Source organism: Marmota monax, unplaced genomic scaffold (genome assembly GCF_021218885.2).
Source record: "Marmota monax isolate L192 unplaced genomic scaffold, Marmota_monax_Labrador192_F-V1.1 WCK01_AAM20220418_F8-fsc00064, whole genome shotgun sequence".
Taxonomy (NCBI): Eukaryota; Metazoa; Chordata; class Mammalia; order Rodentia; family Sciuridae; genus Marmota; species Marmota monax.
The window spans coordinates 2,823,367-2,837,525 of record NW_026694542.1 but is presented as its reverse complement, the minus strand read 5'-3'; the positions used below and the strand labels follow the sequence as shown (position 1 = coordinate 2,837,525).

At 45.9% G+C, this 14,159-nt stretch overlaps 1 protein-coding gene across 4 annotated transcripts in view; it reads left to right on the top strand.

Annotated features, from left to right (window-relative positions):
- Positions 1-4,014: 4,014 nt before the first annotated feature.
- The window catches only part of Hlf (HLF transcription factor, PAR bZIP family member), a 51,705-nt gene continuing 41,560 nt past the window's right edge, over positions 4,015-14,159 (top strand). Inside the window, exons 1-3 of one of the 4 annotated variants that reach the window (XM_046420283.2) lie at positions 4,015-4,536; positions 4,683-4,748; positions 6,530-6,865. In XM_046420283.2, the coding sequence (XP_046276239.1) occupies positions 4,422-4,536; positions 4,683-4,748; positions 6,530-6,865 (517 nt within the window). In that variant the 5' untranslated portion in view covers positions 4,015-4,421. The remainder of the gene's footprint in view (positions 4,537-4,682; positions 4,749-6,529; positions 6,866-14,159) is intronic. The other 3 variants (XM_046420284.2, XM_046420285.2, XM_046420286.2) reach the window with 3 other exon arrangements.

Here is a 14,159-nt window from a genome sequence, read left to right as displayed (position 1 = left end):
TCATCAAGAGCTTTGGCTCAGTGGTGTACAAAGCCCTTCAGAATCCCAATGCTCACCTGCATCTACCCCAAGCTCCCGGCCCCCAAAGAGATGATGACAGGTCCTTGTTCCGGCTCTGTGTGCTGAACTTGGTCTCACGCCCACTGGGGGATCTGAAACATGGACACTGCATCCCACAGAGCCAGTGCCAAGATGACTGCCTCACATCTGCCCCTTACCAGGCTGCAAAAAGACCTCGCTACCTAACCTTATCATTAAATCTCCCAAAATGGCAGGACAGGTAGAAACCACTGGCTGAGCAAGAGGTTGATGTCCAGAACTTCAGAACAGAGAAGGGCCCACACATCTGGCATGGCATCTTTTAAGAAATTGATTCTGAGAAACCTCTCTTTCTATGGTCAGTCCTATTTTTAGGCTCCACACATGTGTGGAGCCTCTGCACATGTGTATTCCTCCTTCTTTGAAAAGTCAGCTGAATGCTCTAAAGAAGGGCAATTGGCACAGTTCTTCAAACCGGGGTGCTAAAGATGCACAGCATTAGTATAGGACTCAGGAATAGGGATGGGATAAAGAGGCACTCCTGAAGTGACCTGCATGGGTAAGGAAGGACACAGAGAAAGCAAACTGGTAGACATCTCTAAAAGATCTTCTCTAAGCAAATCTCTTTATATTACCCATCTCTCCAGTACTCTTTGTGTTCCTCTTAGAACATCACTTTCAACATTATATTAGTCACACATGGTACATCCACACCCAGAGTGTGGGCTCCCCTCTGACACCATGTCTTGCTGTATCTGATTTATCTTTGCATCCCACTCAGAGGTGTACACATATTTGTTTTGAAAGAACACTGAATGAATAAGTGGACATATTTTCAACCAGTGACACATGGGACTTATTTATGGTCAGAAGATCTTGCTCTAGTAGTGTTCAGTAAATTATCTAATATCATTTGCCTTCATATGAAGATAAAATAACTGAATGGCTAAGGTAGTTACTTTGGTGATGCCCAATGAACTATGCCATCCAACTCCCATGCCCTGTCTAGTCCTTTTTCAGCAGAGGCTGGCTGAGGACTGCATGGTGGGACTTATCCTGGATTGCAGGCTCTTGGCAGCCCTGAGATGCTGTGTAAGGAATTCTGTCCAGCCTGCTGAATCAAACACATGGAAAGACCATGGAAGAAGGCCATGTGGAAAGGCCATGCCGTGAAAGAGGCCAGCCACGTCTGAGTCCCAGAAGAACAAAGCCCAGTCCAGGATGAGAAATAATAAAAGGGTTGTTGTTTTAAGCCATTAGGTTTTGGAGAGAACTGTCACTTAACAATAGAAATCGTTGCTTTCTTCATGGAATGATTGGGACTAATCACACACTTGTGGAGGGGCTTTGTAAATGGCCATGTGCTAAGCATTTGTGAGGGGCTTCTATCTCTGGGCATAGGTGCAGGTTGAGTTTCATGCTGATTTATAGAGATATGTCCATTTAAAAATTAGCCCAAGGGAGTCCATTCTCTTATAAAGCACAAAGTAATGTTCCTATCTAACATTAGGAATAATATAACCTTTGGTATAACCTTTATATCCAATATAACTTTTGGTTTCTACTATAGCCTATTTTCTTTTTACCTGGGCAGCCTTCTGCACTTGTGGGGAAGACAGGGAAGGGGGCTGGTGAGATGCACACTCATAGCTTAATGAAAACTAAAATTTATAAATTGCCATCTAAACAAAATAGGAAAGATGTACCACTTTCATTTATCTTAAGGAATGGAGTTAATTTGAGAACTAGTCAATGCTTATACTAGTTATAAATATAAGTAGCAAAAACCCTTGAGAAGGCTGAGCTAGAGAGAAGGGAGAGGGAGTCAAGAAGGTCCATATCCAGAGTTGACCAGGCTCAGAGGAATTGAATTATATCAATCAAATTCCCAAGAGACCCCAGTGACAGTTCATCCACTTGCAATAATAAATGTAATTTCCAGGCCAGAGTGCCAGGCTCTCAGGTAGTGGGAAAACAGATACCCTAAGCTGCAAAGGGGCTCTGTGTCTGGAAATGGCATGGGGGTGGGGCAAGGACAAGCTCCTAGAGCCATGAGTGGGGGTACATTTTGAGTGTGCTGAGCAATGAAAGTGGACTGTTACAGGAAGCCTAGATTGTGCCTCCTTTTGTGCACATGGAACCTGTAATCTATTTCTAACCAGGCTGAGAGGTTGCTTTCTGCTATTATAGTTTATGAGTTATGGGGAGATGTTAGGGAGATGCCCTCCTTCTCTCCAAAGGATAGTGGAAAACTCCCTTCTTGCATGAAAAACAGGATAACCATGGAAGGATTTGGAAAATTCACGAAAGACCCTTAGCAAGCCCAGGTCAGACACTTCTCATTCTTCATCAAAAAAAAAAAAAATGTTCTCATGTTACCTGCACCTAGTATTTTAAGTCTATATCATAAGGTTTGCTTATATGCTAGACCCTAAACTTTGAATTAGAATTATTTCATTCATCTTTATCTAGTCAGTCCCAGCATAGTCACTGTCACACAGGGCTGTTCAATAAATACATGTGCAGTTAACTAAAAGTCTAATGTTTCTAGAATTTGAAACATTGCAACAGCTTCTCACTTGGAATGTTAATATTACCCCTTTGTCATGATTTGAGAATGAGAAAAGGTAAAGGTCACTAGATCATATGTCTCTCTATGAGAAACCTGCCGCTCAGCTGGACTCCTCTGGTGGCCCTTTTGGTCTCTTGGCTTTGGACAGCATGGAAATTAATCCTACTAAGACTGGACCTCTCACCCTAGTCCAGGATGCATCAGCCTAGGCTCCCAAAGACTTCATGCCTCGCTGAAATCAGGTTTTCTTTAACCTGTGCTCATTCATTCTTGCAGAACCTTCCCCAGATCAAGTGATCCTCTTCTTAGGCGATATAGGGAGCGAGACATGAACCCTTTTGCAGGTCCGTGGCTCTCCATGGCGGTGAGGCTGGAGGTCAACGCGCTGCGCGTCCCAATGCAGGAATTCCACACCACACCAGGCGGGGCATGCGAGGTTTGGGCGGGGACAACTCACGCTGGGGTCAAACCGGGAGGGAGGCGCTGCTGCTGCCCTTACAGCTGAGAACACCGAGACACCCTTAAGAAATATTTAGCAAAATCATTTTATTTACTGTGAAGATCTTGTAACTTGACCCAAGCAGAGCTGTACTGGGTCCTGCAAACATTCCTAAAATCTGAACGCAGTGCATATGTCCCTCTCTGTCCCTCACGCCATTTCAGGCCAATATCTCATTTAATACCTCGGAAGGCATGAGACAGTTGACAGCAGTTCATTCCGTCGCTCTCCTTTCCATTCTACTTTTTGCACCCTATTCTGACTTCAAGGAAGTAATTTGGGGTGGTTATGGGAGCAGAGCAAGAAAGAAGGTGCTAAGCTTGGCTGGGTCCAGGAGAAATATTTATAAGTCTTTACCTTTAATTCCATCTAGTCTTTCCCAAAGTTGACTGCCCCTTAGAACTACTTGGGAAGCTTTCAAAACAATTAATGTCTGGATATCACCCCAGAGGGTCTAATTTAATGAATCCTGGGTGTTGCCTGGGTATAGGAGTTTTTTTTTTAACTCCAAAATTTATTTCCAGGTTGCAAACTACTAATATAAATTCCTAATTTCTCTTTCCACTCTGACCAAAAAAAAAAAAAAAAAAACATGCTGAGCCCAGGTCAGGGACCCAGGAATTCTCTGAACGCCGCCCGCCAGTGCAGCAAAGTCTTGGAAAATCAGCGCGCGCGCCGATGCTAAACACTCTGGAGCGGCTGGGCGGAGCCGGTAGGTGGTGCCCCTCGGGGCCCCGCCCCTGCACGCCTATCGGCGCGCGGTGCGGGCCCTGACGTCACTCTTGTCAGGGCCGCGGCACATGGGCTGCCGGATGCGCTGAACCCGGCGCTGCTGGGCCGCGGAGCGCGGGGAGCAGCGGCTGCAGGCGCGGGGAGGGGGGTGGGGTGGGACGGCGCGGCGCCGCGGGTGCTCGCACTGGGGGCTAGGGACGGGTTGGTGCCTTCTGTCCTTCTGCAGCCGTCTCTCTCTATATTTTTTCTTTCTATTTTGCAATTTTGAACATTTTTGCAAGACGAGGGGTTCAAGGCAGGTGAGAGCATCCTGCGCGTCGCCGTGGAGCCCGCGGGCACTTGGCGCGCCCTCCTGGGACTGTCTGCACGCAGAACCCCAAAGTTGTTTTTGATTTTTTTAAAGAAATATTTTTATGCAGATGTATTTATAAAGATATAAGTATTTTTTTTTTCTTCCCGTGTCTCTCCACCGCTTTGAAAGCGAGTTCTTTGGCAAAGAACGGAGGAAAAGCTCAGCAATATTTCGGGGGGTGATTGTCTTTCTTTTTGAAAGAAAAAAAAAAAACTGAGTGCTTCGCGATGGAGAAAATGTCCCGACAGCTCCCCCTGAACCCCACCTTTATCCCGCCTCCCTACGGCGTGCTCAGGTCTCTGCTGGAGAACCCGCTGAAGCTCCCCCTTCATCACGAAGACGGTGAGCGCTGCAGCGGCCGCCGCCGCTTCTTCCATCCGGGCTGTCCCGCTCTGGGGAGGGACCACGCTCCCGGGGGTCCCCCTCCTTGGCCAGGCACCCGGTTGGCCGGCTGAAGCATCTCTCCCCTTCCTTCCCTGACCCACCAGCTCTCCAGCCTCGCTTTGTGGAAATTAAGGAGCTCACCCATCTCCCATCCTCCTCAATAAAAAGAGGTGATCTCTCCTGACCAACATTTACAATAGCGCTGGGGACCTGGCCCAGCATCCACGGGGACCAGCTCGCGCAGCGCAGGTGGGAGATAAACTTGACAGGTCAGGATTGGTGCTTAGAATAACGAGAGTGGAACCGCCTGCGGGAGGACAGAGCCTCCACGGTTGGGGAGGAGATATTGGGGGCCTAGTAGGGGTTGGAGGCTCCAGTTGAGAGGGTCTTCAAGGGCGTAGCCTGAGTATTGGAATTGTGTTACTGCTTCTGTTGTTGTTTAGTATTTAAAACTCGAGGAGGTGTGAGTGGAGACGCATTTTCTTCCGCTGAAGGGTAATTGAAACAGCGGGGTGGGGGCTGGTGGGGGGAGTGGTCTCTCGGCTGGAAGCCGTGCACGCCTCCAGCGCTGACACTTTGCCGGTGCACTTTTCCTGGTGGGAGGAGAGAACGGAGCAGGCTCACGTGTAATCGCGCAGGAGCCTCCTCTGGCCTGAGCCCTTTCGTGGTAAGTCCCCAACTTTCCCTAGACAACCTTGGCTGTAGCGCTAGAGGAGGGGTACGTAGATGAGAGGAGGCCTGGAACCCCACTGATGCCCCCAGGGATTTGTCATTGGGCCAGTGCGGTTTCATGCTTCTGATTTCACAGTAACAAATGCGAATCGTGCAGCTCATGCATAAAGTCTTGAAACATTATTGAGCTGCACATAGCTTCAGAGTATTCACATCTTTTCTGGGAGGGGACAACCTGTTGCATTGCAAGAGCTGGGGTGTTTGGTTGTGGTCTACAGACCATTCCCTACCTCTTCTCTTACGGAATAGCACTTTGGAGGAAGGGTCTGGCTGCAGGCTTTTGCTTCTGTGGGTGTTTTAAACCAGATTCTCAGATGAGACTGTAGAGAGCTAGAATGGAGGCTGTGTTTCTGTGAGCTAAAAACCCAGAAGCAAATTCCTTAATCCCAGTTCCACCCACTCCTGAGTACTAGAATTGGCAAAATCTAGAGCGCCTGTTAAGGACCTAATCTAGCAAGCAGTATTTCCATGTACAAAATAGCTGCACAATTCTATCAGAGGTATGTAGAATAACTCACTTTTTCCAATAGCCTAGCTTTTGACGTTTGCATAGATGTATCATTTTTGTGACTTGGATAATACTTAAGTGTTTGAGGAAGAGAAAGAAGAAAAGACTTTTTATTTACTCCTTTTGTAAAACAAAACAACAAAAAACAATGGTGCCCTTGCAGCTTTCAAAGCAGCAGTAGATACTATGTGCCCAGTGGCTTTCAAAGAAGAGTAGGTACTGGATACAAAGTATTAGAAAAGGGTGGAGAGTCTCTGCTTTACTAAGATTAAGAGCACCAACACACTGGCTTTGTAAGTCTCTGCGACCTCATATTGTTTCTGTGATAAATTTCGGAAAGATAAGTCAAGCCAGGTTTTTGGTGATTTTCTTAAAAATCACATCCATTGTATGTAATCCCAGGTGCTATTTTCTCACTTCATAGATTTCAATAATTTATCTCCTCAAATAATCACTGAAGACTGTTCTCTTGTTTTTATCCCAGATCAGCCTGTAGCCCTGTCCTACTGACAGTGCTTTCTTTCCAAAGTAAATAGGAAGAATGTTAAAAAACAGGCAGAGATCCATGTCCTGCCTGAACTTTTAACTCTAAATCCACAAAACAGCAGCCAGCAGACCCTGGTGCTCCTGAGTGCTTTTTGTAACAGACAGGGTGGTCAGAGCGACTTTTCTTTCTTCTTCTTTTAATCCCAATTTTCCCTTCTTCTGCAGCATTTAGTAAAGATAAAGACAAGGAAAAGAAGCTGGATGATGAGAGCAACAGCCCGACGGTCCCCCAGTCAGCATTTTTGGGACCCACCTTATGGGACAAAACCCTTCCGTACGACGGAGATACTTTCCAGTTGGAATACATGGACCTGGAGGAGTTTTTGTCAGAAAATGGCATTCCCCCCAGCCCGTCCCAGCATGACCACAGCCCTCACCCTCCTGGGCTGCAGCCGGCTTCCTCAGCCGCCCAGTCGGTCATGGACCTCAGCAGCCGGGCCTCAGCACCCATTCACCCTGGCATCCCATCTCCGAACTGTATGCAGAGTCCCATCAGACCAGGTAAACTCTCTGGGAAGACTCTCACTCTAATGGGGAGGAGAGTGAAGGGGAGGGGTTGGAGGGAGGTGGCACCACTGTCCCGACACTCCTAGGTTTCAGCACGTTCCACCCACAGCAGAGGCTCTTCCACTGCAGTGAGCATCTGTGCCACTCACCTGGAGAGTCAGTTGAATGCACTCTGCAGACCTACCCCTGGAAATTTTGGTTTTTTTTTTTTCAGGTCTGGGGTAAGGGCCCAGAAATATGTATTTTAGCTAGTTTCCCATGGGAAACTGATCCTAGGAATAGCAGAATAAACTATACCCTCCTGCAGATAATGGCAGGGATAATTTAAGCATCTAATCTCCTATTTCTTTTCCCCATTTCCCAAACACATAGCTAATAGGATTTTGCTGCATGGTTCGGGTAGATATTTTATAAGGCTTGGTTTATCTCTGTTTATTCTTCTATTGCCTGAAGTGCAGACATGTGAATAGAGGTAGGTCAGGTTTTTTTTTTTTTTTTCATTCATCTTGTTTTGTCACTGAAGAATCAACTCTAAAAGCAGGTGTCATATTAACTGAGGTTTAGCCTCTTCCTTCTCTCACCCATTGCCATTTCTGTGAACCAAACTGTTCTTACATTTTGTTTTTATTTTCATTTGTCCATCAGAGTCCATCTGTATCAAAGCCCACAAGGCTGCAAAGTCAGCTGTAAATGATGTTGAAATATTACACAAAAATACCACAAAAATACCTGAAGAGGGCTAGTGCTTTAAAATCCATTGCTAAGTGCACAGAGATTAAACACAGATTGAGGCAACTCTGGATTCATGCCTTTAGCACCCCATAGTACAAAGGGAACAGGAAGAAAGATCATTTCATGTGCCCAGGTAACCAGGAACAAGGATTCAGCCTGATTAATTGACAGGAAGGTCACCAAGCAGAGGGCCTTCCCTGCAGGGGAAGACAAAAAGCAGGACAATGTGAGACTTGTGTAGGAGATTGTTACTGAACTCCATGTCCTCAACTCATGCAGACATTTCTGTGACATGCGGAGTGAGATTTAAGTGGAAGGAAATGAGGTGAAGGAGGAAGAGAATACCTGTGCCTTGATACATTAGTATTGAAGTTCAAGTTCACCCTTTTAAATATATCTGGCCTTTCAAATCCCTCTTGTCCCTTCTCCAAAACCCACTTTGAAGGATAACTCTAGGCCACTGGCTGGAATGGAACAAAGTCTTAACCTCCCATCAACCCTGGAGGCTGCAGGAACCTGAGCAAACACTCCTTTAAGGGAACTGGGACCCCTTCTGCATAGAATGTCTAGTGCTACTCTCTTCAGTTTCTTCCTGGGAACAGACAACCAGCAAAATGCATAACTCTTCCAAGAGGAAAGACGGCTGGGAGAAGGAAGCCGAGCCCCAGGGGTCACACGTGTTGGAGCTCAAGTCACTCTGCTGTGCAGTGAGACCTTTGCTACTTCAAACATGTTTGACCTTAGCAAATGGCATGGCCTCTTGGAGACTCAGTTGCCCTTAGTGTCAAAGGGTATAATTTTTATTTGATGGGGTTGTTGTGAGAATTACAAGGTCAGGTGCATAAAGTGTCTGATGACTTGCACTGGGGTCCCATTATTGGGAGGGGGATTGCCGTCCTTGTTATAGCTGTATCAGCTTTAACCATTTATTCTAATCCTCATCTTCTGAAATACCTTCTTAAAGTCATTAGGTAGAGTGTACATCCTTCCTCTGGAGGGAAGTGTCAGATTTTGCCCAGTAGCTTTTGGACTGTCTTATTGAGAGTCAAAAAATCAGGATTTTGGAATTTGATACTTGAGTCATTTTCCAGAGCTTGTTAGGAGTTTATATCAATCAATGACTTGCAGCAGTTTGGGCTGTCCCAGTCAGAGTTGCGATCCACAGCAAAGAGCTCCTGAGCCCCTGTGGGTGTCCTTTTGTCACTTTATAGTAGAAAGGTACACACACTGAATCTCTGGAAATAAGCTCTTTATTTCAGTATCTTTTTAGAGATAGTGGAAATGCTCTTCAAGAAAAGTTTTCTTTTTTGGATTGAAAACTCAATGAGAGTCCTAACAGAAGAGAGAAAAAGTTAAAGCTCTTCTTCAAATGCCAAACAGATAAAAACCACACTCTGCTGTTCATATAATGTTGGCCCTTATAAAGATTATAATGTAAAATGAAACTCTAGGGGATGTGGGCTTGGTGGATGTGTATCAGAAGCCAGTCTGAAAATGGAGAATGTTCTTGATTATTCTGTGTAGCTCACAGGAATGACCAGAATAGAAGTACCAAGTGAATCTTGAGGAAAATGAGTCCTCAGAAGGGAAGAACACAGATGTAGCCTTGAACATTCTGGGAACTGTGTAATTTCATTCTCAGTCAGGAGTTCTCAATCTTGGTACTACTAACATTTTAGGTTAAGTCTTTGGGACATCATCCTGTGCAGTGCAGGATGTTTAGTGACATCCCTGCCTCTACCCCCCACATGCCCATAGCTCCTATCCTCCAGCTGTGACAAGTAAGGATGTCTCTAGTCACTTCCAAATGTCCCCTGGGGGATAAAATCACTCCCAGTTGAAAGCCAATGGTCTAGACCTTCAACTTGGCAACACTTAGACTTAATTAAGGGCCCTGATGTTTTCTACCTTCCAAAATATTTTATGACAAAACTTTTGGGAAGGTCAGGAGACAGTAGGTTGCCAAGAAGAGATAGAGTATTAAAAAGAACGGTGTTAAACACTTCAAGTTGATAAAATGTGAAGTCATCAAGCTAATCAGGAGATAATTGCAGAGCAATTTACTAAACATTTGTTTTCAGCTGTGTACTCCGTGAGCATCTTTTGAGTTATGCTCAGTTGCATTGTGTCGTTAGTACTGTCTGGTGGAAAGGAAATAAAGCCATAAACAGACAAATTATGGATTACGAAATCCACCCCATGGGTATCTTGGAGTGACAAGGTGAGCATTCTTGTGAATTCTCAGAACTATGTACCATGACTCCTCGGGGCCTCAGCCTCCTTTCCTATTTCGTCCACCCCAACCATATTTCTCTGATCAAAGAGTGAATCAAATATCTGAAGAAATACTCTAGGGATCCATGAACATCTGATTTGGCAATGATGCAGCTACCATGTTTTCTGAGCTGTCCCCTCAATAAAGGGAAGGGTGGTGGTTCTCGGATGATGTAGTTACCTGCAGGGTCTTCAAGTCATCTGAAATGCAGCATCCTGGATGTGGCCAGGTCAGTAAGGATGACAAGAATCATCCTGAAGCCTTCAATGTTTGCATTTCAGATGGAATCATAGGTGGTATGTGGGGATGGGCTTCTGGAGGTATGTGCTAGGTATTAGGGAAAATAAAAACATGTTTGTCCTGAGAATTGAGCGATTGCTTTAAGGACAGCTGTCCCTTTAGGGAAAGTCATCTAAAGCAGACAAAGGCAGAGTTATTTTTAAACTCCATGCTTGTGTAAAGCTAGATTTGAAACTGTTTCCTCTGGTGGTTTTTCTTTGAATAGCTTGGGGGTGTCCTACCGCTTTTAGGCCCCAAGTCCACTAAGAATTAGGAAAGTTCTCTTTTCAGTTGTGAGTGCAGAGACGGGGTAATGGTGAAGGCTTGGTATAGAGTCAAGTGGAAGCCTTTCTGTGTGGTCGTGTGTGGGTAGAGGGCTTAAGTGGGTGGCATAAGAGAAGGGTTTGGGGAAGCCCTGCTATACCTCTGCAGTACAGATGCTGACCATCCTTTGTGACAAAGGTTGTGCTACTCATGGGCTCTACGTAGTGGTGGGGGGAGCTCTGCTAATGGGTCTGGGATAATAGGAGGTCCTGCTGAGGCAAGAGGACTCTCTTGCTTTTCCAAATATCATGAGATGGAGCTCCCCTGAAGGGCAGAAGTGCCCCCTATCTTCCCATCGAGCATAGGCATGTCCTCAGATTGGCATGCTGTGGCTGATAATTGATCCTTCTCATGCACAGCACCTCTGGTCTCTTGGAACTGCCTCCTTTTTATCAGGATCAAGGGGATCATGCAGGGGCGGGACTCCACTTTGTTCTAGAGTTAGGCAGCCTATTTTCTGCTTTTTAGGATTCTTTATCTTCTCCACCAAGCCCCACAGAGGATGGGCTTGCCTGTTCTCTTGGCTTTGCCGTGTTGCTCTCATTCCCTGGATGGCAATCTCTCGCCTGTGGCAAGGGGTGCTTTGGGATAGGTATGGAGAGCAAGGCCATTTGATGGGTAGGAGTGCAGGCTCTGAACCTTGGGGCTTGGTTTTTCATTCTGGACCTGCCATTGGCTTGTCATGTAACTTGGTGTCAATTTCCTAACCTCTTTAAACTGCAGTTGGCTCATCAATAGAATAGAGATTATAAACAGTCTGTTCTCCCTCATGGGGCTTTAGCAGGATTCAAGAAGATAAAACCGAGGCAGAGGATGACATGCTGTCTGTCCTGCAAATGCTCAGTGCATGGGTCCCCTGTGAGGGCAACTACCTGGGAGGAGGGGAAAGAATGCCTGGGTTCCCAGCCCCTGTTCTCCATTCTATCTGGGGATTTGTTCATCCAGTTCTCTTTCCTCTGCAAAAATAGGGCATGCTTTTCTTTCTTTTTTTCCTTTTTCCAGCATGCCTAATACTTATTCTCTCCAGCAGACCTGACCTTTCTCTTCCTTCTGGGTTAGGACAAATCACTTCCCTGATGTTAACCCAGCAACTTTGCTTCTGGGTTAGCAACTCCTGTTCGACCAGTGTGGAAACAGCCACTGTCTCTGTGCCCAGCCCCCCCAGCTCTCGTGGGAGCCCTGGAAGCCCTGGCTGCCAGCCTGCAGGACTGTGTGCTCCAGGCACGTGGCTGTGCCCTGTGGAGCTTGCCCAACTCTGGGTGGTGTGCTGGCTTGCCTTTTTTTTTTTTTTTTTTTTTTCTTTTTTACCTTCTCCTCCTCCCTCTTGCTTCTCTTCCCAGGAGAACTACAGCAAATGCCACTAAGCAATTGTAATCCTTACCCTGGCGTGAGAATGCTGAATTTTGGATGGAGGTGGATAGGCCAGGGAAACCTGTTCTGTCCAGTGTTCCAGCCAGACCTCAAGCTCACCCTCTCTCCAGCTTCTGTTTAGAGAGGCCCCATCTTCTCTGCACCGCTGGGGTGGGCAGGATTCCTGAGGCCAACTCCTGCCAAGGGTCTTGGCAAAGTCTTTCCAGTTCAGCACTGTGCCTACCAGACTAGAAAAATAGCAATAGGAAGACAGAATCTGGTGGAGGAGAAGGGAAGAAGGTGGGGGAGGTGGGAAGAGAAAAAAAAAAAAAAGCCTGATAGCATCCTAATGTCAAAAGTCAGAGGGTGAGAAGACAGCAGTGATTTATTAGGCTTCTCAGAAACCTCTCTTCCAGCCAGCACTAATCACTTTTACCCAGGAATCATTTTTTATATCTCGGCAGGGAAAATGGAGAGAAGAGGGAAGGGAATTAATAAGATGAAAAAGAAAATTGGGAAAGACTATTTTAGAGAGGGGGGAGGCACAGGGTCTGGGTTTGATTCTGTAGGGAGAGTGGCTGAAAATATTGGCTACATTAAATAATTTTCATTTGTTCTATTTAGCATCCCCAAGCAAATGTCTTGAGCTGAAGCCATTGTTTGGCCTTAAACTTAATTTTCCTTAATATAGAGTTGCCTGCCAGCTCAGCACTCAGGGTGTCTATCAGAATGCCCTGTGTTTGAGACATAGATCTATCCAGGAAATATGGCAATGTGTTTGCAAGTTCAAGACCCAATAAACAGACCGGAGTATGAAATCTGACTTTGCCATTTGCAGGTTTATTCATGATCTCAGGCAAGTCATTTAAGTGATCTGAACTTCCGGTTTCCCAACTGGAACTCTGGAATTATCATTGCATCTTCTTCGTGGGATTGTTGTTGAAGGTCACATGAGCCAGGGCATGTAGAGTGTAGGCACAGTGCCTGGCAAACAGTGAGCACTTAATAACAGCTGCTGTGAACAGCATTCTCACCACCATTGAATCTCATTTCTTATAGAAGACCTGGTGTGGGATTTGACCCTTCTGAGCCAGATAACCACTGTGATCAAGGATTTTGGATTTCTCCTCTGTTCTTCTACCTAATCTCCATTGCCCTTCTCTTAGCTGCTGAGTTTTCCGTGACCTTGGGTGTCTAACTGTAACCTTTACTCATTTCTCCTTGCTTACAGCTTAAAAAAAAAAAAATCAAACAAAGTGCAGTTTGAAGAAGTTCTTGCTTTGATTTCTTGCATGTCATATTTGCTAGTAAATCAATCCATCAGTGCTACTATCAAAATTTTAATAGTAGGTATTGATAATTACATCTGAAGGCAATGTAATGACCTCAGGAGTTAGGAAGTCATAAAGGCATGTGATGGCATTGGGAAAGGAGGACAGGAGTTGAGTTCACACTCCTTGCTTACCAGCAAAGACTTTACAAGAGCCTTCCAGAAAAATAATACCTCTTCCTCCACCCCATAGTCCTTTAATGTGTAAATCCTTAATCTTTCTGAACCTTCATTGTCTCCTCTGCAAAGTGATATCCCTGCTAGTTTATGTGAGCTTTGTAATGCTAATGGACCCGAAGAGTCCAGCATGGTACCTGGCACAGAGTGGGCCAGCTCTTCCCACAAGTGGGTTCCACTACTCTTCTCTAGGAAGTGAAACAGTGATTAGAATGGAACCAAGAGGAGGTTGTAGGAGGCTAGGAGCAATGTGGGCAGTCCCAGAAATAACATCAGTTTGGGCTTTGTTTTGCATTGTGCACCACGGGGAAGGCAGATGAGTACAATTCAGCTGCTGGTCTCATGCAGATGCCACTTAATAGGAAATTTAGAAACTTAGAAGCAAAGGGATGATTGGCAGGACAAACTGGCAAGTTCTCAGGGCCAAATGATGGCTATACAGAGTCCTCCAATATCTATTGGGAAGAGGAGGGTGAGAGGTCAATCAAAAAAGTGAGGAAAATATTTAAAAATAAATAAGGGAGCATTGCAGACCCTCAAGGGCTGCCAGACCTCACAGGAAGCAGCCATTGCTCAGGGCAGGAGCGCCTGGGGTGAGGCTTCCTGGAACAGCTGGACCTTGTGTTGGGTCTCAAAGGGAGACAGAGCGGGAGCCAGATTGAAGGGCAGACCATGGGGCCACAAAAGTATAGAGACAGGAATGCCCAGGATGTTTAGGGAACGAGGTGCAGACTCAGTTGGGCTGGTGCAGAAAATTCGTAGGAAGGGACAGGGAAACGAGTGGGAGGGGCTGAGGTTGGTCAGAGTGGCATTTTCAGGAG